Source organism: Phallusia mammillata, chromosome 5, assembly GCF_965637545.1.
Source record: "Phallusia mammillata chromosome 5, kaPhaMamm4.hap1.1, whole genome shotgun sequence".
NCBI lineage: Eukaryota > Metazoa > Chordata > Ascidiacea > Phlebobranchia > Ascidiidae > Phallusia > Phallusia mammillata.
Window position 1 is genome coordinate 11,771,975 of NC_137256.1, and position 22,144 is coordinate 11,794,118.

At 37.2% G+C, this 22,144-nt stretch overlaps 4 protein-coding genes across 5 annotated transcripts in view; 2 read left to right on the plus strand and 2 right to left on the minus strand.

The window, feature by feature from the left end:
* The first annotated feature begins 264 nt into the window (after positions 1-264).
* On the plus strand, positions 265-1,836 carry LOC145229406 (caveolin-1-like). The gene is made up of 3 exons (XM_080094735.1): positions 265-1,178; positions 1,256-1,443; positions 1,612-1,836. Exons 1-3 carry the CDS (start codon positions 1,098-1,100, stop codon positions 1,766-1,768), a joined length of 426 nt encoding a protein of 141 aa, XP_079950861.1. The 5' UTR covers positions 265-1,097; the 3' UTR covers positions 1,769-1,836.
* A 255-nt stretch (positions 1,837-2,091) lies between these two features.
* On the minus strand, positions 2,092-18,830 carry LOC145227996 (gamma-tubulin complex component 6-like). Of its 2 annotated transcripts, none has more exons than XM_080092961.1 (30): positions 18,577-18,830; positions 18,336-18,505; positions 17,917-18,109; positions 16,712-16,869; positions 16,448-16,599; positions 16,241-16,386; positions 16,025-16,108; positions 15,401-15,647; positions 15,067-15,258; positions 14,815-14,939; positions 14,198-14,402; positions 13,677-13,901; positions 13,211-13,360; positions 12,982-13,154; positions 11,534-11,647; positions 11,135-11,258; positions 10,480-11,008; positions 10,242-10,406; positions 9,938-10,120; positions 9,352-9,461; positions 9,179-9,272; positions 8,860-8,997; positions 8,245-8,458; positions 7,619-7,742; positions 7,272-7,428; positions 6,608-6,778; positions 5,821-5,936; positions 5,212-5,321; positions 3,773-3,939; positions 2,092-3,471 (listed from the first exon to the last, which is right to left on the minus strand). In XM_080092961.1, the coding sequence occupies exons 1-30, from the start codon at positions 18,762-18,764 to the stop codon at positions 3,383-3,385; spliced, it is 5,013 nt and encodes a 1,670-aa protein (XP_079949087.1). In that variant the 5' UTR covers positions 18,765-18,830; the 3' UTR covers positions 2,092-3,382. The 2 variants fall into 2 exon arrangements, with proteins under 2 accessions (XP_079949087.1, XP_079949086.1); XM_080092960.1 differs by having other exon boundaries at positions 9,352-9,464.
* A 5-nt stretch (positions 18,831-18,835) lies between these two features.
* LOC145227998 (coiled-coil domain-containing protein 124-like) lies at positions 18,836-20,125 on the minus strand. Its single transcript, XM_080092963.1, has one exon. The coding sequence runs from the start codon at positions 19,883-19,885 to the stop codon at positions 19,205-19,207; it is 681 nt and encodes a 226-aa protein (XP_079949089.1). The 5' UTR covers positions 19,886-20,125; the 3' UTR covers positions 18,836-19,204.
* A 481-nt stretch (positions 20,126-20,606) lies between these two features.
* LOC145227997 (N-acetylneuraminate (7)9-O-acetyltransferase-like) overlaps positions 20,607-22,144 on the plus strand; it is a 9,409-nt gene continuing 7,871 nt past the window's right edge. Inside the window, exons 1-3 of the mRNA XM_080092962.1 lie at positions 20,607-20,809; positions 20,993-21,089; positions 21,994-22,117. Of these exons, the coding sequence (XP_079949088.1) occupies positions 20,680-20,809; positions 20,993-21,089; positions 21,994-22,117 (351 nt within the window). The 5' untranslated portion in view covers positions 20,607-20,679. The remainder of the gene's footprint in view (positions 20,810-20,992; positions 21,090-21,993; positions 22,118-22,144) is intronic.

Genomic DNA, 22,144 nt, shown 5'->3' on the forward strand with positions numbered 1-22,144 from the left:
GACAAAGAAGCTTACTGTTAACAGAGGACTGGTGGCCACGGTAGCAAGTTGAAACTGTTTTTAAGTGAGCCATGTGGTATTATGGTGGTTTGTTTTGGAACAAACTTCAGCAGCTGAGAAGCCCTGCTTGGAAGTTGACATATATATTACGCTAACGCAGTGTTGAAGATGAAATAAAGGGTGTTTTCATGCAGTAAGCAATATTCGTTAAAAAAATGTACAAAACGTAAGCATGTTAACTATGGGCATGTAATACATCACACTTAGTTGATTACGCTGTTCGCTTCTGGTTGAGGTTTAACCCGTGGGTAGGCTACTGCAGTTACCTGCCATTTACAAAAAATATCCTAGTAGAGTTTGCTTTTGTGCAAATTCGTCTTTTTGTAGCAAGCTTCGTTCACATGGGCGCAGGCACGTAGGGGCAAGAGGGGCACTTGCCCCCCCTTGGAATTCCAAAGTACCGCAAAATTAAAAAAATTCTCGAAAAACGATAATGCTCCAAGAAGGGAAGTTAGAATAGTCAAAGCAAATGTCTAAACAAACGACTTTAACGATATCTGCATTGTTTACATTATAGTGTTGTTTCCATAGCCTCTGCCGTTTTTACGTATTTTAAACGGACAAATTGGTTCATAGTTGCGTTTCTGTGCGGGGAATTTCATCGTTGATGCAAATCTACTGCAAATATTTTATAGCATGTATACATAATTACTTGATATAGTAATCTATCCCTACAAGTGAGTATTTGTAAAAATTTGCCGCCCTCTGAAAACATTTCTGCCGGCGCCCATGTTCGTTCACCCAAGTTTTGTAACCTGATGACGAAAAAGAGAAGACAGAGGAAAAACTCAGACGCGTAACTTTGTTCAGTTAACTTGATCGCAATTGTTAAGGACAAAAAGTCGATTGTGCATAGCGAGTTCGCCTCAAGCGGACATTTCAAACGTCCCACGCACTTTAGCTTCCTGTAGCCATGGAAACTTCGGACGCGAACAGACGCCGAATAAAACTTCCCGTCAGCACTAAACCTCGTCACTTGTACGCAGCTGTTTCGAAGTATAGACGTGCTATTTGCAATAAGACATTTAACAAGCATCATGAGTATTAGTGAAGTAAAAAGTAATCATGGCTTTGATTTGGACAACCGCGACCCCACTGATATGAACGAACATGTCCGGGTAAGTAAGTTATAGCAGTTGCGAACTGCTTTTAAGCTGTTGTACGTTATAATCAAGGTGCAATTTTTTAATCTTAGGTGTTGTTTGAAGATGCGTTCGCGGAGCCGGATGGCACACACAGTAACAACGGAGTATGGTCATGCAGCTTTAAGACATTTACATGTGCTAAAAGCTGCTGCTATATTTTTCTGTCGTTTCTCTGTGGTGGCCCATGTGCCCTTATGTGGGGTCTGCTATACGCCTGTCAGAGTTGTTATCACGTCTGGTAAGTTTTGTGTTGACATACCAAACTAGGATATAAACACACTTATACGAAACTTTGTTTGAGTTTTTTTTCTGTGTTTAATGTTTTTTTTAAAAAAAATGGAAAAGCGAATAGCGTTATTATTTCCTCGAAAACTTGGAATTGAATACTCTGTGTACAACTTTTTAGGTGTATCGCACCGTGCATCAAGTCATGGAGAATCGACCTTGGTTGTTGCGCCCTTTGCTGGAGTGAGATGATCCACTGCTGTTTTGATCCTATACACGACTCTATCTCCAGGATTTTCAGCAACATCAAGTTTCATCATCGGTACGAAGTGGTCTAGCGTTTGCGATGGTTGTTTTTGAAGTTTTAAGAGTTTCCTGTTGTTAGTCGTAGAATTCTAGAATTACCTACAGTCTGTTTCTTGTTTGCATATGTTCGCTAACACTTGTAACAATACATTTATTTTTTGTATCACACTTTCTGAATTTAAGGCTTGCTAAAACAGGTTTGGATAAAAAGCTACTAGAAACCACAAAATATCAATAGAGTATTTTAACTGTGAGAGAAAGCAGCCTAAAATTGCTTCAATTCCAAGAAGGCAAATAAATAACTGTTCGTTGGGTCGAAATCGAATCTCAAAAATCAACACCGGAACAATGGAGATATCAATGGATAATCGTCGTTTTATTCAATAACAACATAAATTTTCCACGCAAAAAACTACGGCGTTGGTTTGGACTTGACTGTGTTTCATCAATTTGTTTGGATTAATTTAAAAACTACGGCCATCATCGTTCCGTTAAAAAAGTTTGTCTTGTCCTCCTCATTACCTGAACTGCGCGTTTATGTGTCAAATCCTAGATTTTCTTGAATGTATAAAAAAGTCACAATACAAAACATTTGGTAAAACAGTCAACATGGAAACAAATTAACAAAACACGCAAATAATAAATACAAGTTTAAATTACTGATTGTTTAAAATCTTACCAATACACTTTAGATTACTTGATGTTTTGCAAAATTAAGACGTAAGTGGTCTTTATGCATGAGTGTGAATGATAAAACGCAAACGAACCAAGTGCAGTATACCCAAAACATTGGATAGCAGAAGGACCTTTGTTTACCCAGGTTTATTGTTAAAGTACAGGCTCACCAGGCGACAGGGCGAACAACAATAAACATAGGACTGGGCGCTACGCTGGCGTCCAACATAAACACAAGTGAGGTAGGTGACGGCCGTAAACTCAATTGTGTTCATTGAATTCATCCAAATCACGCCCACCGCCTATTGTGATGTGTTTAACAACGAACGGTTCTACTGTTGTGACTTGTCGCAGTAACTGCCTCGCCGTGTTGGGGTTACGCTGCGTTTTTTGAAGTTTAGAAAGAATATGGGAGTTGGGCCCACACAAAGGGTTGGTATTACCTACATTGAGGGTCGGTAATCTGCCATTCTTTGTATTGATTAATATATATTTAAACCCATACACTCTTTATGTGTGTTGCCGCTTATCCCCTTGCCTACGTAGCAAGTGTTTTGAATCAACCGGGTTGTACGACACCAAGTTGAAATTGGTACATATAAAGAAGATTATTGCACACAAAAGTTTGGTAATGTATTTTACACTACCTAAAATGCTGCCGTGTTTTGTTAATAGATTGTTTTATTCCCTGCGAATGTAGGCTAAATACATTTAAACTCCGCGGATCAAGTAATTTTGCCTGTTTAAATATTTTGCTGTAATGGACCACTCACTGCGCTCGGTGAAGTGGGGTCTGTAATCGCCGTTGGTTCCATTCATCCTTTGTCAAACGATCGAATTCAAAACACTCGCTCACTTTTTTATGAATAGTGAACTCAAACAAACGAATTTGGAAACACAAGTTGTTTAACCCGGGCACCACTCTCTACAAAACGATCGTAAAAATCAAAGCACTACACTGTGATGAAATTTCATGTCTTGTAATATCCGTTGAAGTTGAGACGAAGCAGAAAGTCTTCCAAATGAGGTTGGTATCCACGCTCCACGAGTTTGGAGACAACTGCAAAACGACAAAAGGTTTCTATTTTGCTAACCAATAGGTGGGTACAAAGATACAGAACAGTCCAAATAACAAAGTGATGGAGATAATCAAGTTGATCAAATTAAGCAAATCTGCATAACTTTTTGTGCCTGACATATATCCTTTTTGCCTAACAAATTTTCATGGACTTAAAAGTGTAATGTACTAATTTAATTTTGTAGACACGTGCGGGTCCAATAAAATCCTGAAGCCTTTTGGCTTTTAAAAATCTATTTTTTCCAAATGAATGTAAAAGTGCAAACAAGTGGATGACGTTTACCTCGAAATAGGAAGTTTGAAAATCGTGTAAACTCAAGATAGGTCCGGTGCAGCGAGGTAAAGTTTGCGGAGGCTGGAGCAGCAAGTTGTGCTCTGAAGCGCAAGATACATTTCAGGGCGTCACATATAACGTTCATAACGTTCTGTGCTTTGGGTGTGAGCAAACATCTGGACAAACAAAGAGTTGGTTACCCTTACCATAATCCAGTGATTCTTAAACGTGACAGGAAGGGTGTCAATTTAGTCGTTTTTGTATCACAGTGTAAGCAGTGGTGGGATTTTTTTTTTTTGTCAGCCGGTTCTATCACAAAAGTCATATTTTATAGCCAGTTTTGTCACAAAAAGCCCACTGACGGTAACCAGTTATGCTAACCGGTTCGCTGATCTCACAAAATTTCGTGAGACGGTTCTGTAGAACCGGTGCGATCCGGCTGAATCCCACCACTGAGTGTAAGTGTATGTTAAACAGGAAATTTTGTAACCAATGTCACCTGTAATTATCCTGTTTCTAGGAATATACACAAGCTCCCAGAGAACACTATGCTAAATAATGTTTGGGTATTTATTTTGCAGTTTTATAGGAGTTTTCTTGTTTGCTAAGAAATAAGTACGCCGGCCAATGTTCTATTTAACACATTTTGCTGTCAACGACTGAGACACTCTGCATTATTCAACAAAAAGAGAACATCGTTTTTCTTCTTTTTCCTCTGAATTTGAAAACAGGCAGAGTCAGTGAAAACAATTGTAGATATCCTACTGTTTAAAAAGTGTCCACTACCTTATATTGTATTTGCCTAAATCACCTAAACGGTGAATTACAACAATTCGTAAAACCAGTTTTTTTTGTAAACATAATCAACTAAACGGTTCTTGGTTCATAGAATATTCTGTCACGTTATCCCCATATTGGCCTGTTTTTAAAGTGTATATGACACAGTGAACTTCACGATAGTTTTGCAATGTACAACGGAAGCACTTTTTGAACAAAGGTTAAAGACCAACACAGCACACCTATACGAACGGAAGAAATGCCATTCATCTCCGTGCTTCTCCCTATTTGACAATTTGCGCACTTCCTTGTATCAAACAAAAAGACAAACGCAGAGGCTTAACCGTGAATTTCTCCCCTTTAAGTTAGCAGTTTCGGTATAGCGCCTTCAATGGCCCTGGCGTACTGTGCTTTAAGTTAGCATTGTTTGATTTTTAAGCGTCCATGAACGAACACATAGCTTTTAGAAACAGTCGACACTAAAGGTCAATTGTTTACTCTACCGCACCCAAAGACCAACTTTCCTCTGTCAAGGATAAAAAATGACGGTGCAAAAATTTACACAATTAAGTGTAGGTTTTTCGTATGTTGATCTAAACTTTTTTTAAATAATTTTTTTTTTAAATATCGAATAAAGGAGCTTTAGTTAATCTAAAAACTGAAAGACTTACCTAAGTACACATCGGTTGATGTATTCGGCATGACGTACATGTAGATCATCTAGATTTCTGACGTCATTCCTCAGCGCTTCCTGAAATTCTTGCCAGCATACGTGTAGGACCTAACAAAACAATTTACACCCAATAAATGTCCATTGCGATACAAAGACACCAACTACACAGAAGCTTTTCCAGTGGAAATAAGATTGCACAAACGTTGTCACTTTTAAAAGTTTGACGAAACTATAATGTCGTCAGTGAAATAACGACTATCACAGCGCATTTAAATCAACCGAACAAAAGGAAGGCCCACCCAAAATGTGCCAAAAATCATAAAAACTAGTGGATAGCAGTCGGTGACATTTAGCCGATTTTAGTATTTTTGTGATTTTTTTACTTAACAGCAACGTTTTGTAATCAAAGATAAAAAATTTGTTGCAAGAGTCAGATTTATTCAAAAACAAAATAAGGTTGTGCGGCTTTAACAGAAACTGGCGATTTTTGCTGCTGGTAACAACACAAACAACAATATCGCATTTAATGTGGCAACAAAGTGTATATTACAACATGTAAATCAAACCACGACTGTCAAAAGATGCTTCATGTCGAAAGGTTAAGTACCTGAGTCGAAACATAACCCTGCATGACTTTCACGAAGTTGTGCATCTCGTGGCGACAAATATGGAGTCGACGAACTTGTGATCGATCCATCTTTACCAACAATGATCTTCCGCACGCTGTGGCAACAGAAAACAAACAAACCCGTAACATCGCGCTATAGGAGATAATCAAAACAATTTTCGATTATTGTAAGTTTACTTTGAGTACAGCGATCATACAAAAATACAAGTAAAGAAAATAAAGGTACAATGGAATTGAAATAATTTTAGTTTCGTAGATAAGGAGAAACAGGCCATTATGTAGTTCAACAAGCGTTGGGGATGAAAATCTACCAAAACTAATATATCAACCGGTTTTGCAATCAAAGGGCAACGGCCAGTTCAAAGAACAGACAGAGACTGTTTACTTTTGTCAATTTAGGGTTGCGCTGTACCAGTACAAACACGTTGTGCAGCTATTTCCTACTCATATTACAGTACACCAGATCTACAAGCGGCATTTTCTGAGAATATATGGGGCAAAGGGAGTGGAATAAAAAAGTCCAACCTCTCGTAGTGTTCTAAACTATTTGGAAAAAATCTCTCTAAAAAAACAGGTTAGGTATTACCTCTTTTCTAGGCCTGAAAAATGGAGATTTATGGACAGGAGTATAATTGGAATATTTTTATTTTGTTGACCTAAGTTTGATATATCAACAAAACACAACCCATGTTTGTTTTTGGAAAATTAGAAGTCCGCGTTAGACGTAAGTGAACGCCGAAACATGGATAGTATAACCATAACGTACCGATTTTGTTGAGCCTTTTGCAGATGTCATGCAAAGCCCACAATACATGCTTAAGCTGCAGAAGGAAAGCCATGACACGATTGTACTTCGTGTGGGAACTGTCAGTCAGAACGATGTTACAAGGCCAATCCACTTTGTATCGGAGATCAATACAGTTCAACACATGTAGATCTATAAACATAAACAATAACAATAAAACTCATTAAAATGGGATTTCAGTAATATACGTAAATTGTCATCAGTAGTACAGTGGGAAGGTTAACTACTTTGCTTCAGTTTGTGAAAAAAATTTGTCGGGGTAAGAGGGATCGAAAATTTTCTGAGCAGTTACTTAGACTTAGCATAACGAACCCAACTGAACACAGGTTTTCAATTCCGCTGTATATATGGACAATGTCTTTTATAGTTCGCTTTCTAACCGACAAACATGAAGACAACTGACGTACTTACACCAAAAACCTGCTGGAAATTTTTCATGTCAAAATCTGGAAATTTGTCATGTCCAAAAAATTGGCCAATGATTGTGCATGAAATAAAAAAATGTTTTTTTAGCAAAAAACACGGTTTATATAAAGGTTGTGGTCGCCCATCAATTTCAGCTACCCTAAAACCCACAGAGAATCAAACTTGTAAAATTTTTGTGTATGATGTGAATTCTAACAACCTGTGGAGCTAAACGCCGGGGGAAGAGACTTAATTTGCACACTGAGATTCTGTGCATATGCTGAGTTGCGTTGACCCGAAGCTTGCACTGCACGCGTCAAAATCGAATCCATGGCGATTGGGTTGAGCAGAGAAGAGGGATTTTCCCCGCTGTGAACCTTAAAAAATAAGTGGCCAACACTTACTATCATTTTTCTTACCTAGTGCGAAAACAGGTGTATAGCATATACAAAGAAAATTTTTTTTTTTTAGATTTTTATTTCGCTAAACTAAGTTATACAAAAGATTGGCTACCTCGATAGGGATTTCTGGTACAATTTTTTTCTTGATTAAAACACAGTTTATTACCAATTCAAACAGTTCCATACTGAAGTTTTGCGCAAATTCTCCATCCTCGAATAGAAGAAAGTTGCGCAGAGTTTCGAAATGACGAGGCAATCCAAGATCAGCCATGAAATGATTCACGATGCACCTACGAGCGCAAAAACACTTTCTCTGAAGCTGTTTGAAACACTTAAATTCGACAGAATGTGACAAAATTACAATTTTGGACAATGATTATTACGGTAGTACGCTGTTTGAAAAATTACATTTTTGAGGAAACTATGACAGGTGTTGGGATCACCGATAGTAAATTTTAATGTTTTATGCCAGATATGTACGTTTAAGCAAACACAAAAGATTGATTCTGGCAAAAATACGGCATGTGATATGTCATGGCTCATTTAAATGCAAAAAATTGTTCAAAAACGATTGTTTCGTTTCGTATGAAAACTTAATTTTTCTTTTGTCCTTATTTTGGGGCCCATGTCGATGGTAGCCTACCCCTGCATATGTATGTATTTGTACACACGTGGCCTGAACAAGAACCAAATGTATGTAAATGTTTTTTTTCCTATTCTTTCACTTATCACATTGTCATAATGTTGGATTATATCTCAGTTAGTTATTAAACTTTTCGTAGCAAAATTGACCTGTTAACCAGCGCAGTGTGTGACTTGATCGGCCTCAGAACACAGTTTTTAAGAAGAATTGGCAAAGCATGAAAGTCCACAGCCACGTCGTCATCAGCCTCGAAAGTGCGACCAAGCATGTCATCAATGTCGTCATCGTTGCTATAGAGGCCAGAAAAGTCGCCCATTACGGCTCCGTACAAATCAAACGGTTCGACGTCGCGACTGGGCGTTGCTGAAAATGTGGAAAGTGATTAAATTTTAATCACACAAAACAAAGTTTTTTCTAATTCCGAAAAACGTTGTTGCCCAGCAATCATTTACAATTCCAACAGCTTTAGTTCGTTTCTTTAAAATCGTTGTCTACAGTCACAAATTAGTAAATGCCATGAATGCACAACCGTTTAAGCGGGTACCTCTATCGACTGCAGGCATAAGGAGTATACGCCACGTTTTCAGCACAAAGGCGCCACCTACCGTTTATAATATATACCTAAATAACAATATGTTGTAAAAATATCTACATATATTTGCGAAATCAGCAATGATGAAAACCGTTAAACAGACACTTGTTGGTTGCGAACCCGTTTTAATTTGAACAATATGCTGAAGTTAATCATGATTGAAGAAACGCACCTGGTCGGCCGCAATAAAATCTTTCTTTCATGGACAATAGGGTGTTTTCATAACCATTGTTTGTTGGTAGTGTAAGCGAAAATTCTCTGGTTTCGTCCCGCTGCTCTGAAGATTCGTAACCCACGTTCGTTTTCGGTGCTAAACAAAACCACATAAAATTGATGTTTGGCATAATTACCGGCAGGAACTTAAAATTGCCCGTCGTATAAACATATAGTTTATTCTCGCACCACTTCCACATTTTTAGCAAAACCCGTTTAAAAATCCAACAAATAATTCAAACTGAATCATTTTTAACATTATCTACTTCCATGTATACCTGGGTATAAAAGTTTTCCGACGGTGGATTGAGAAGGATGGTTTAGCTCTGGTGGTTTTAATGGATTTCCATCGAAAGTTTCGAGCACAACTTGCTGTAAGGGTTCGAAAATGTTATAACTACGGTTGGCTGCGACTATTCCAACACAGCGGTTCGTAAATAATTTGATGTACCTCGCTTTGCAATGTGGTCTGCCCTTTATAGTACATCAGGTCCTGCACGGTTGAACGACACGGATGCTGATTTAAAGTGTTTCTCGGTTTTGGGTAATCCACGTGTGCACCTGCTGATGTATCAACCAATTTTAACACGAAAGTAAACAATATTCTTTCACACTGCATTTCTCTTTTTGTTCACACTGCAATTCTCTAATAATGCTTTTGGACACTATCCGTCGGTTTTATATGTAAAGTTATTATAGCAAAAATATTTAGTTTGCAGAAGTAAAAGATCGTCTAGCGCAGTGGTTTTCAACCTGTGGTACGCGGGGTTAAACCCGTGCCTTTGACATTCTTCTAAAACTGCAAACACCACTGGTTTTAAAAATATACTAGCGTTGTAAAAATTATTGGGTCTATCTCTTGGACTACCCATTCCAAAAACATTTAGGTGGTACGCAGCGATAGAAAGTCGTCAGGTGATACGTGATCAGTACAAGGTTGAGTACCATTGACCTAACGCATGATTACACCTGGTTTAATCAGGACGGTTCCACCCCCTGCCTCACATACAATATCATTTACATACGCCTCTGCGAACCTTCGTCCTGTTGCGCCATCACTTCAACAAGAACTGATTTTGACACATGTTGGCCCGGAACCATCATATTTGCCGTGCGCTGGGAAGATGGGGCAATTTTGTCAGATAGGTAGGATTGCATGGTGCTGTCAGTAACGTGATGATCAGGTGCAAATAATGACGGAATCTCTGTCGGGTTATCGCCTTCAAACAAAAATGAGTTGGGTTTAAAACTAAACGATGCTTAACCATTCGAGTATGAGAGTCAAGAGGATAGCTCGATGTTGAAGAAAACGGCTGTTTAAATGCGGGTTTTGTTCACTACCTCCTTGAAATATGTCGCCAAGAGAGGATTTCGACACATGTTGATTTGCAACCGGTGCATTAGTAGTACGTTGCTGCACTGGTTGTGTCACTGCGTCAGTCAGATAAAGTTGCATGCTGCTTTCAGTTGCGTGATCTGATCGTGGAAACCCACGGGTGTTGTTAGCTGAATACATAAAAAGATCACACGCAAAGATAACTTTTAGTAAAAGTACGAGCTATAGCATAAATTCACGTACCTTCGTTCGGCAACATGGCGTCAAATGTAGATTTGGATGGATGCTGACCTTCGACCATTCGCACTGAGGTGCGCTGATTATGGTACGGTTGATCTGCACCAGAAATGACCGAATGCATTTTGTTATCCGTTACTTCATTATTTGAGCTCAGGATCTGTGCGGTAACGCTGCTTTGGATGTCAGAGGAAAATACTGTCGAGTCGGAGATATGCTGATTACCAACTTGCCGCTGGTGAGGAACAACTTCCCGTTGTTCGGTTTGCTGGGAAACGTGTGGAGGGTTTAAACCAACAACCATAGCTGCAACTGGTTTTGCATCGACAGACGATAACTCGCCAGTAGTAGCGGGTTCTTCTTCAGTGTTAACTGCTTGTGACGCTTTTGGTGTAGATAGGTTGTTGACAGCTGTTGTGGAAGTTTGTTCTTCAGGGCTCTGTGCAACCGAGCTTGATTCATTTGAAAGTGTATTACCCTCTTTAGGATCAGGGTTGTTTGAAATTTGCAAATCCGTTTCTGCTGGGGTCCAAACCTGAAGAAGTGTTTATTATTGTTAAGATATGCTTTGCATGGACTGTACTTCATATACAACTTTTTAACTGCTTAAAATGATACACAAAACTAGTGAATTAACGACAATTTTAAGAAATTCAATCACATCGTTTTTGTGAAATTCGATTCGTTTCTGTTGCAGTTGATGTCTTCGGATCAACCATTCTGCCTTTTCCCTTCGTCGCTCTGCCTCAGATCCCAGTTGCTCGTAATGCGCAATCATTTCGTCTCTGTAAAATACCATTATCCATTTATTAAAACGTCGTTTAACTGTTTTTACCATACCAGGGAATATTTGCATTTACAGAGTCACCACAAACTGTAGACAATGTATGGGTAATTATTTTTTTAATGTGGTGTGCTTAATTTCGTTTACCACCAGCTTCCATTTATTTTAACCAAATAGTTCGAAAACAACATGATAAAGAGGAAATGTATCATAGTAAAAAGAAAGCTATTATAAATTAGGACATTATTTTGGTATTTTGCATAGAGATTTACACACTTTGCTTCCTGGAGTACATTTTTCTCCCGAAGTTTGGCCTCCTCATCTCTGTCTGCAACCTCCTTTATCCAAAGTGCATCGGCCTCCTTTTCTTTCATCCGTTCCTGCGCTTTTCTGAACAAAATACATCATTGAGAACAATACAGATGACCATACATCTAATACTAGGATTAGCTCAAAGAGTTCACCCAGCCTTGCGATCATGACACATCCATATGTACAGGCTGTTTGGCTTGCTTCGGTTTAACCCATTGGCGTACTATGACGTTGAGAGCTACATTTGTTACATTACAGATAAATCATAAAAACTCTATAGAGCAGCGTCAGTTTGTGGGTAGAGCTACTAACACCATACGTTTCGCCTGATCCAAAAGTGCCTAATTTTCGATAGGTGGCGTAAAGAGCTGAATTATTTATTTAGCGGCTATAAATGGGTTGGTTTGGGAAATATTTACATAAAACTTTTACATTAGTAACTAATTTTTTGGGTTAGTTTTATTGAATTTTAAGTGCTAATACCTTACCCCAACCCTAATAGCCCTAACCGTTAACATTTTTTGAGATATACCGTTTTGAAAACTAAGCACTTTTGGATCAGGCGAAACGTATGGTGTTAGTAGCTCTACCCAGTTTGTGCCACTGAATAAGTTTAAATCAAAGTAGGATTGAGAATCGACTGTCTCCATTGCTAAACAATAGTCTTTATTGCATAACAACTAACAAAAATGCAATTGTTCGCGCACAATCGTACTGTTTTTGTTTATCTTGGCTGTGATGTCAGATGCTGTCTTTGGATCATACCGTATTTGCTCGATTGTAAGCCGCGGCTTATATTGTTTTTTAGCTGCCGTTTGTGCGGCTTATAATCGAGGGCGGCTTATATTTTAATTTTATACCGAAATCATTTCTACACTCCAACATTTTAAATTATTTGGGGTTCAAAACATGTATCCATGTACAGATTATACGTCGATATACGTTCTGTCGGGTACAGTTATCAACGTAACTAACAGATATGGGCAAATAGTCATACCATATAACTACAGAAAGATGTATTAGGAAACAATCGTATCTAAAATTCCAGCGTGCGGCTTACAATCGAGGGCGGCTTATAAACGAGGCCGGCTTACAATCGAGCAAATACGGTATGCGCATTTTTTGCATAACTAGCAAGAATCCTACAATCAACTTTCGTTTTTCTAAAATACACATTCAGGCTTAAGGACCGCGAGCCCTCGAAATAATGGAAAAGGGACCGTTTTGAAAACAATAATGAGAAAGTTTGAGAACCACTGTTATAGAGTTTCTGCTTAAATAGTACATAGTAACTGTACGATGTTCAAATAACACATTCATAGCAAAAAAGTCTTCTAAAACCTAAGCGCAACATTTAATGTTAAAAAAATTAAGCGCATCTTTGTTGAGAAAACTGTCGGTGCATATTTAACCTTTCTTTTTCATGCTCAGCTTGTTTCTTCAGTCTATCAAGCTCAATCATTTGACCCTTGCGAAACGCTTGAATTGCCCGATCACGCTCCAGGCTGGCTTCAGACATTTGCTCCTCGTAAAACTCCCGAGCTCGAACAATGTTTTGTCGTTTTGATTCCTTTAATTCGTCCTCCTACATCAAATAACAGCCAATTTCATACAAAAAACTGATCATACATTAAGTAGCACCTTTTCCTGCCATGTTGTTGTTCGTTCAGTTTCAAGCTGTTTTGTTTCGTCTTCAAATTTTCGCCATTTGTACACAAACTCCTGCATACGTGTGGTAGAAAACGTAACCAGAATTCTTGGAACAGACACAAGATGGGTGCAAAGGAAATGCTGAATTTTAAAATAACGTTGTGTGAAAATTAAAAAATACTTAGGAAATACCAAAGTTTTGGCACAACACTTAAAAAGCTTTTTCTTACCGATCTTTTGTTTAAATCCATTTTATAATCTACTTTCCCTTTAAGATAACAAAACATATGTTACATTTTCCACAAAAATCTAATGCACTTAATGCCAACGCATTTTAGTTGTAAAAATAAACCGGACAGGAACACTAACTTAATACAACACTTATAATTTGTAATTAAAACGTAATGAACAAATTATACACAACAACAACAACGGTTTGCAATTTACAACCTATTACCTCGGGACAAATAAGTTGAAGTAGTTCAATGCTCTTTCCACAAGTTAAAATGTCGTTGGCAACCGGAGCTAGAAACGTGGGAACGCAAGATGCTACGTTATCGGGGTCGGAGGCTTCAATGTAGTTGCACCATCTCCGTCTGTCCCTTCTGCACCCGTTCTCGACGTTTACTCGCAGAAAAAACTCACCAGTTATATCCCAGCAGGAACCACGGAACACCCACGTCTAAAACACAAATATCACAGGCAAAACAGGCATTTTTTATGCGTATAGCCGAAATATGCAATAAGGCAGAAATTTTTTTGCTACAATTAAACAGAATATGCGTTTAACCGGAATGATTGGTACTTCCATTTGGCCATCAACCTTTAAAGACCATTGCTTGGCAAGCTACCGCCACAATACTAGCAATATCAGCGCGATTATGCTGCTACGATTTGTATCACCCGGCGAAATAAACTCCGCCCCACTCATAACGTGATTAAATCATTGCTATACAAACCAGTCCAAACCCAACCAACCTGAACAAACTGTAGATAAGGTTGGCAACACTTGCGGAGAAGGTAGAGCAACACCATGTAGTCGCTTGTCTGTGTACAGTGTAAAGCTTCTTCGTAGAGATACGACAATATCATGACGCCCTTTGGAAAATCTGGAGACACCGCAGATGAAATGTGGTCCTGTGGTGAATCAGGCGAACCGCATTTGCACAACTGACACAAGTACCTTCAAAAACAGAATCAAGAAACGGCTGTTAGCAAAAGAAATAAAACAGATTTAATCTGGAATTAAATGTTTCTAAACTTGAGGTATATATCATAATATATCTATAATAATTATAGGATTTGTGATTGATATGACCCATATTGTAACTTTGGGACGGACCAAAACTGTAATGTTCTGTTTGGTGGTCAATCATTGAGCAGTAACAAGGCATTCTCGGTATTTCGTCAGGCACGTTTGGGCAATTGTGACGTTTTGTGCAGATTTAACCGTGTTTAGCAAATTTTGTCAGGCAATTTTTGGACTGCATAGCAGCAAGTTTAGCCAGGCAATAAGGGTTGCAAATCAGGAATAGAAATATAGTGGTATCGTTTGCAGGTTTAGGCGATTTTTTTATTAACATAATCCTTTCAACCTGATTTGAGATCCAAGCTTCTCAAAGTTTAGAACGAGTTGCTGAAGTGTGGGATGATTTTCGCCGTGTATTAACACGTTCTGTTGGAAACCGTGCAAGTAGGAACGAATTCCATCACAAAATGCCTAAAAACATTTTTTTCAGTGTTTTTCAACATTTTTTCATTTACGTGCTTTTAAATATAAACCCAATGTAGAGTGGTATGTTCCCGTCAAAGCAAGTTGTAATTTGGAGCAATGATAACAAATTTACCTTGAAGATAACTCCACGCTGCACTTGATTGGACGAGGGGTTACTTAGGGTCAACAAACCAGCTGAGGAAAATCGCAGTAACCTCCAGTAGCAAGTTCCCCATTGAGCAAAACGACTCAGTACCGAAAATACACTTGGAGCAGTGACACCCTCAATGTGGACTTTCTTGTTGGCGAGAAACATGTGGGCAAGCTGGAATGCGAGAATAGGACAAATAACGATTTCATATTGATGGTTTGGCTCTACATTTTTATAAACTAAGGGCATCACATCACAAGAAACTAGTCTGAAATGCGGTTCTAGGGATAAAACCTTCCCATTATTTTTGACTTACAGTATTAAGCTGGTAGGTATCTGACGCAACGCCAACTGTAACGAGCACTGAGTTTCTCACAAGAACGGATTCCTTGATTTTTAACCACTCATACTTTGGTGGAGGGTGAATAGCGTTTGTGCCACGGTGATGGCATAGAGCAGTAGCAAGGTCAATGACAATTTGCCATCGTTTTTTCCAAATACAATCAAAAACTTGGGGCCCAGCTTCAGTGAGATACCAGTGTTGCTCAGTGCTTCCAGCAAACCTAAAAGACAAAAATATAAAGTAAAACCTTTTAAACAAATATATTGTGCATTCAAAAACAATTAGTAATGTTGTATAAACTAGATCAAACAAATTCTATTTACTGCACAACCAGCAATGCCCTTCAATCTGTATTCTGTTTGTGACATAATGTCACACTGTCATGGACATACACAGGTTTTTTTAAGGTTTGGTTTCGGTGACCGCTAAGTAGTTTTAAGAGACCGCAAGTGTTTCATTTAAATACCAAAAAATAGCCATATTTGCTTAAACGAATTATTTATTAGGCTGCTGGCAAATTTTGGGAAACCGCTGGAGAAATTTGACACCTTTAAAAACACTGGACAAAACTTTGTGAACGTTGTATTCTTCACTTACATGCCAATAGTTTCCCAAGTTCGATGAGGACTACGCTTAATTGTCAATGAACTTGACCATTCTTCAATGTCATATCCGGGGACTCTGGAAACATAGGAATAGTTGCACAGTATTTAAATACACCCAAAACTTAATTAGTTTCCACCTTTTTGCCAAAATGATTGTTAATTTGAAATCTTGCAGGAAATTCTTTGTAATTAATGCTCTGAAATTTACCTGTAGCCTGCATATGGCTCATTGTCTTCAAACAAAGGAGAATTTAGATTGGGATCCAAATCTGGAAGAAGACTTAAACTGCTTGTTGATTTGGGACTTGGTGTGCTTCCACGTGACACAAAACCCTCATCATCTTCAAGCTTGTCCTGCAGAAACCAAATAAAAGAAAGCAAACTATTATGTGTGTGTGTAAAATTATGATTCTACCTTGCTATTGATAAACCGACAGAGATCGAACTTGTCAGAATCTTTTACATCTGGTAAAGTTAAGGAAATATTCATTGAGGAGGTCCTGCTGTGGACCAGCCCTCCATACAGCGTTTCTTGACTCCTTCGAGTAAAGGAACTATCAGGCAAACCTAAAAAACAAATAATAGAAATTTGAGAAATTACTGCACTCTTTTGAATAGGAAATCTTTCACCATCACCAAAACTAGTTGATGAAAATGACTAAGCCAAAGCAAAAAATACCTTCAATTTTGAATATGTGTGATTGCAAACCCTTGATGGATGATTTGGTAACTTTTAAATCATCCACATGCGTCTTATAGTAGGACAAGTCATTTGCAAAAATGTCTTGGGTAAAATTGGTTAAGGGATAATCGATCTGTGGACACTGAAACAAGAACCTAAAACAAAACACAATTGTCTGTATAAGTTACATCTCTAAACAAATCTAAGTATTACAAGTTTGTACAATATTATTACTATTTGTTTGATATTAAACATGTTGAGTTTTGTGATCTAACTGAGAATGGGCAATTCAGAAAAGCATAAATAATATTCTAAAAGTAAATGAAACCTAGAATACCAAATCCTTTTCTGCTTCGTTACACTTGAAGATTTGTGCTGTTTGGCATTTTCTACTGCACTTTAAATTTATAGCAAAAGTGTTAATGAATCTACAGTCCATGATTCTTTCAACAATTCCTAACACATATAATGTCTAAATGTTTGTTTGAATGGCGCAAAAGTTTTCTGTGATTGACAACAATTTTACAACAAAATTTGTAAAATAACAAAGCTTTAAATGCAATGCAAACTGAATCTTGAGTCTTTTATCCAGTTAAATATGTCTTAATATACTCTAAATGTTTATGACTCAATCCTCTAGAATGTGATATTCTAGATTTCTCACCCGATTAAAGCATGTTATGAAAAGAATAAAATACAAAAGCAAATCTATAGATACCGTATTTATCCGATTGTAAGCCGCGGCTTACATTGTTTTTTAGCTGCCGTTTGTGCGACTTATAATCAAGGGTGACTTACAATTGAGGGCGGCTTATATTTTAATTTTATACCGAAATTATTTCTACACTCCAACATTTTAAATTATTTGGGGTTCAAAACATGTATCCATGTACAGATTATATGTCGATATACGTTCTGTTGGGTACAGTTATCAACGTAACTAACAGATATGCGCAAATAGTCATACCATATAACAACAGAAGGATGTATTAAGAAACAATCATATCTAAAATTCCAGCGCGCGGCTTACAATCGAGGGTGGCTTACTTTATTTTTTTAACACCTCAACATGCGGCTTACAATCGAGGGCGGCTTATATAAACGAGGGCGGCTTACAATCGAGTAAATACGGTACAACAAGTATTTTGATCACAACAGCATAGTTTGGCGTATGTATCAAGCAATAATTGTCAACCACTCACTTCGGATAGTCACAGTATGTTTTTGCAAACAAATTTGCCTCAGTCTCCCCATATCTGTGAACTACATCCCTACTTCTAATTTTTTCCCTTTCATGTTTTGTCATAAAGTTTTGGATTTCTGTAGATCTTGATACTTTCCGTTTAATATCATTGAGTGCAAGAAGAACTGAGAGAATTGCTGAATTCTTTGGATCTAAAAATGTCTTGGTTTAGTCAACAAGTTTTAGCATTGCCACCCAAACTCAAACCCTATTATATAATTCATTCAAATACATTCCTAGTTTAGTAATTTTTCAGCCATTCTATTTCCTGTAATTGCAGAAATAGTGCTGAAAGAAAAGCACTATGTGGACCTTTACTGCAAACAAAACATGGCCTTCAAATATGACTTATTGGTCAAACCACATTGGCCTATCTACCTTTTACTAGTGATCCCAACAGTTGATGGAGTTTTTCACATTCCTGAATCTTTTTCTTGGTTATGTTTATTCTGAACAAAACTGCAGCACACACAGTTTCAACATCCCACTCATCATCAAAGAGCAACTTCCAGGAAATGGAGCCCTGTTGATTTTTCTTCCAGGTTGATCTATAATGAATAATCCACAAATATGCCATGAAATGCTTAAGATATTATGTCTTTAAAACTTCATACATTACCTGTCAAACAAAGCATTGAATATTTTCTGTTTCAATCTCTTCTGCTGCAGGCGGACTGGTTCAATGTCATGTCCAAATTGTATTTTTCTGTGTGATTCCCTCGAGTTTATCATTACAAGTTTGTTGACACATTCTACTAAACTCGTTTTTACAACAGATTTGTTGATGCATTGGTTTTCGTCATCCATAACTAACTCAAGTGTTCAGTGTAAATTTAATACCACTATAGATTCAAATTTTGATTGGCTAATAATTGTTCTGCAAACCAGAAGGAAAATTTGTAGTTAACTTATATGTTGAAAAAAGCACTTTGAATTGACATAAAATAATATTGTACAATACATATATTGTAAAAGCTGTATTTTTTAAATAGTTTTTAGAGTTTTTACGCTACACTGAAAAAAAATTAGGATTATGAATGAGTTATATCCTAGATTAAACATGGTGCTGTAAAATGTTGAACGAACACAAAATAAAAATAAATCTTATCTACACCAACATAGCATTTTGACAAAGTTTGTATCATTGATGATTTACAGTAGGTCTGTAAATAGTGGGCAGTAATATCTTAAGCTCCATGCCAGTACCAGCAAGCAAGTACACACCAATCAGAACATTTTCAACAATACTATTTCGCATTGTAAGATTTATGTGACTGATTTAATGGATTTTCTGGTGATTTCTGCCACTGTTTTCTTAAAATTTGTCTTAGTTGAGACAATCGCATGGATGGATTTTCTGCTTTTAGTATTGGCATGTACTCCTCTTCATACTTCTTAAATGATGCTTTTAGTCTTCTTTCAGGATGTCTATCTAAATCACTTTGCACACCAAGTGCTGAAATTGCTTCTTCCACAGATCGGGCTTCAACTGTTGATCCATCTGCAAGGCTTTCAGACACAGCTTTGTTAATATTTTCTTCAATTAAATCATCTTGTGTGGATATGTTTTTTTTGCCGAGAGCAGCTTGTTGTTGTTTTGCAGCTTTGTCCTTTTCCTCTTCCTTTCTGAGCTTCTCAATATCAGCGCGTGTGACTTTGGAAGTGGATGGTTTTGCTGATTTTCCAACCAGCTCCTGATCAGCTTGGTATAAGTCATCCAACAGCTTTTTCTTGTTTACGTTGTTTAAACGTTTTTGCTCGAGTGCCTCTTTTCGCTGTTGTTTTCGAGCATTACTTTTGTCGTCATCACGCCAGGATTCGTCCTCTGCCGCCTGCAGTTTACGCTGCTGCTCAAGTGTGTGTTTCTCTGCCTTTCTGGCACGGGCCTCAGCTGCCTTCGTGTTAACCCCCTGAAACTTTTTAGGCATTGTCAAAGTAAGCAATTAACGTTCCGCTCTTGACCACTTGCTTGTGTTGAGCATTCAAACGTTTTCTCACTATTTTAGGTGGATCCCCTTTGTGAAGTCATGTGTAAAAAACATTGTCTGATTAAATTTATTTCAGTTTCTGCACAAACAAGTGTATATCTTGGTGCAGAATCATGTCATAAAGTATATGTTTTTCGTGTTATTTGCATTAAGACACACTTGCGTGATTTCGTCCATCTTTAAACATGACCGGCTTTAAAATTGTGAACCTCTCATCTTATGTAACGAAAAGTTTAACTGGATGATGGAATGGAAACCGAATCGTATTTTATGTTGTTGCATTATTTTAATTTTACCTCATATATATTGTATTTGTCTTAAGTTTATCATTGCTTCGGCGTGTTTTAAGTGCTCGCACGTTGTTTTATTTACATGCGATTTTACTAAATAATATAAATGCAATGTTGTTTTAAGACGATTGCAGCTGCAAAGATTTCGACAGCAATGTGTTACAGTGGGCGCTGAAAATAATTATTTGACATGAAACTTATATTTACAGCAAGTTTGTGTATCATGCAATTCTCTTTTAGCCATAAAACTTTTTTAGGTGTACTCCTACTACTACAGTTTTATGCTCAATATATTGAAGTTTTTGGTTTGTAGCATTCTATTATTAGGTTACTATACACACAGAATAGTATACTTATATGTTACTTAGTACTTACTCTGCAAAATTTCAATGCAGTGAACTTTAAAATTTTGTTTACCCATAACATATACCAAATTATTGCGTAATGGGCAATAATTTGATGATGACATTATCATCTGTTAACAAAGTGGTTAATATTGCTTCTGTGAAAAAGATAACCTTTCCACTGGTGTTATGTCTTCTCATAATTCAAGGAATTCGGTATATTGACTCAGGTGCGAAAAGTAATTGTCAGTAGTTTGTTATACTTTATGTATAGCTCACATGTGTCTTGTGTACCTTTCAAATAAATTTAATTTTAATGCCGCATTTGTATGTGGTCATAAATATATTAATCTTTAAAACTTGTAAACATACGATTTGGTATTTATGCATTTAATTGTTTGCTTATTGTTTAGGTGGAAATGCATGTGGAAGGTTACTTAATGGTGGGAGTTTAGTGGAAGCGGGATTATGGCAACCTGCTGGCTGTATGCTTCACAAATACAAAGAAAGGTACAAATTGCTTTTATTTTAATGTTATATGAGATGTTACTAACAAATCACCTTTGTGACAAATTTTACATCAAGCTAGTGCAATATTCATGGCCAATTGTTAACACTTGTGTTCCATTGTTTGTGTCTCTTCTTTTACATACATACAGGAAATATTTTAACAAAACAAGAATGTGACTTCTATGGAAAAGTTGCATAGTCTAATGTGTTTTTTTAAACAATTAGGAAATGTACATTGAATAGGAAGATAGGTTGCCATTTTGAAAAAAACAGAAATTTAATTGTATGTCTTTGTATATATGCAAATGTATGTGTGACATGTTGTCATAAATCATAGGATTCTCTTGCACTTTTACACTTTTACCAACATTGTGTACTAATTTTCTTAATTACTATCACACAACAATCAAGTTCTAGCACAGTTGTGGTAAAAAAACACATGGTTCAACTTAAATAAAATATTCTCATGGTAACATTGGTATTTTTTCTGTGGCCTTGCAGATTTAAGTAACTGTTCAATGATGACAGTGTGATGAAGTGACAATGCAAATAAATTTGAATTTTGGGCATTCTAAGTTTTTTTGCCAGGTTTGCCTAGAGCAGTGGTTCTTAACCTTTTTTTGCTGCACCCCTTTCAAATCACCAACCAGTTTTCACACCCCCTGGGTTTTTGTATTTGTACAGAATAGACCTAACCAACCTCAATGATTCAGCATCCCCACACCCCCAAGGAACAGTTTTCGCACCTCTGGTTAAGAACCCCTGACCTAGAGGCTTACACATACCCCCAAAACAGTATATATTTCAAAATCAGTTAACCATAGAATATAAATGATGGCTTCTAGTTTTTTTTTAAGTTTTAAGTTTTTAAGGAAGACTTTTAATGGAAATATTTTTGTCATAGTGAGACAAAGACTTGTCTTAAAATGCTGAACATCGCTTTTGTTGGGGATTCAAGGGTTCGTGAACTTTTCTATACCTTTGTTGATTTTGTGTTTCCTGGATCATTGCAAAATCAAGGAAAAATGGTAAGGCTCTGTTAAAACATTTTTAGA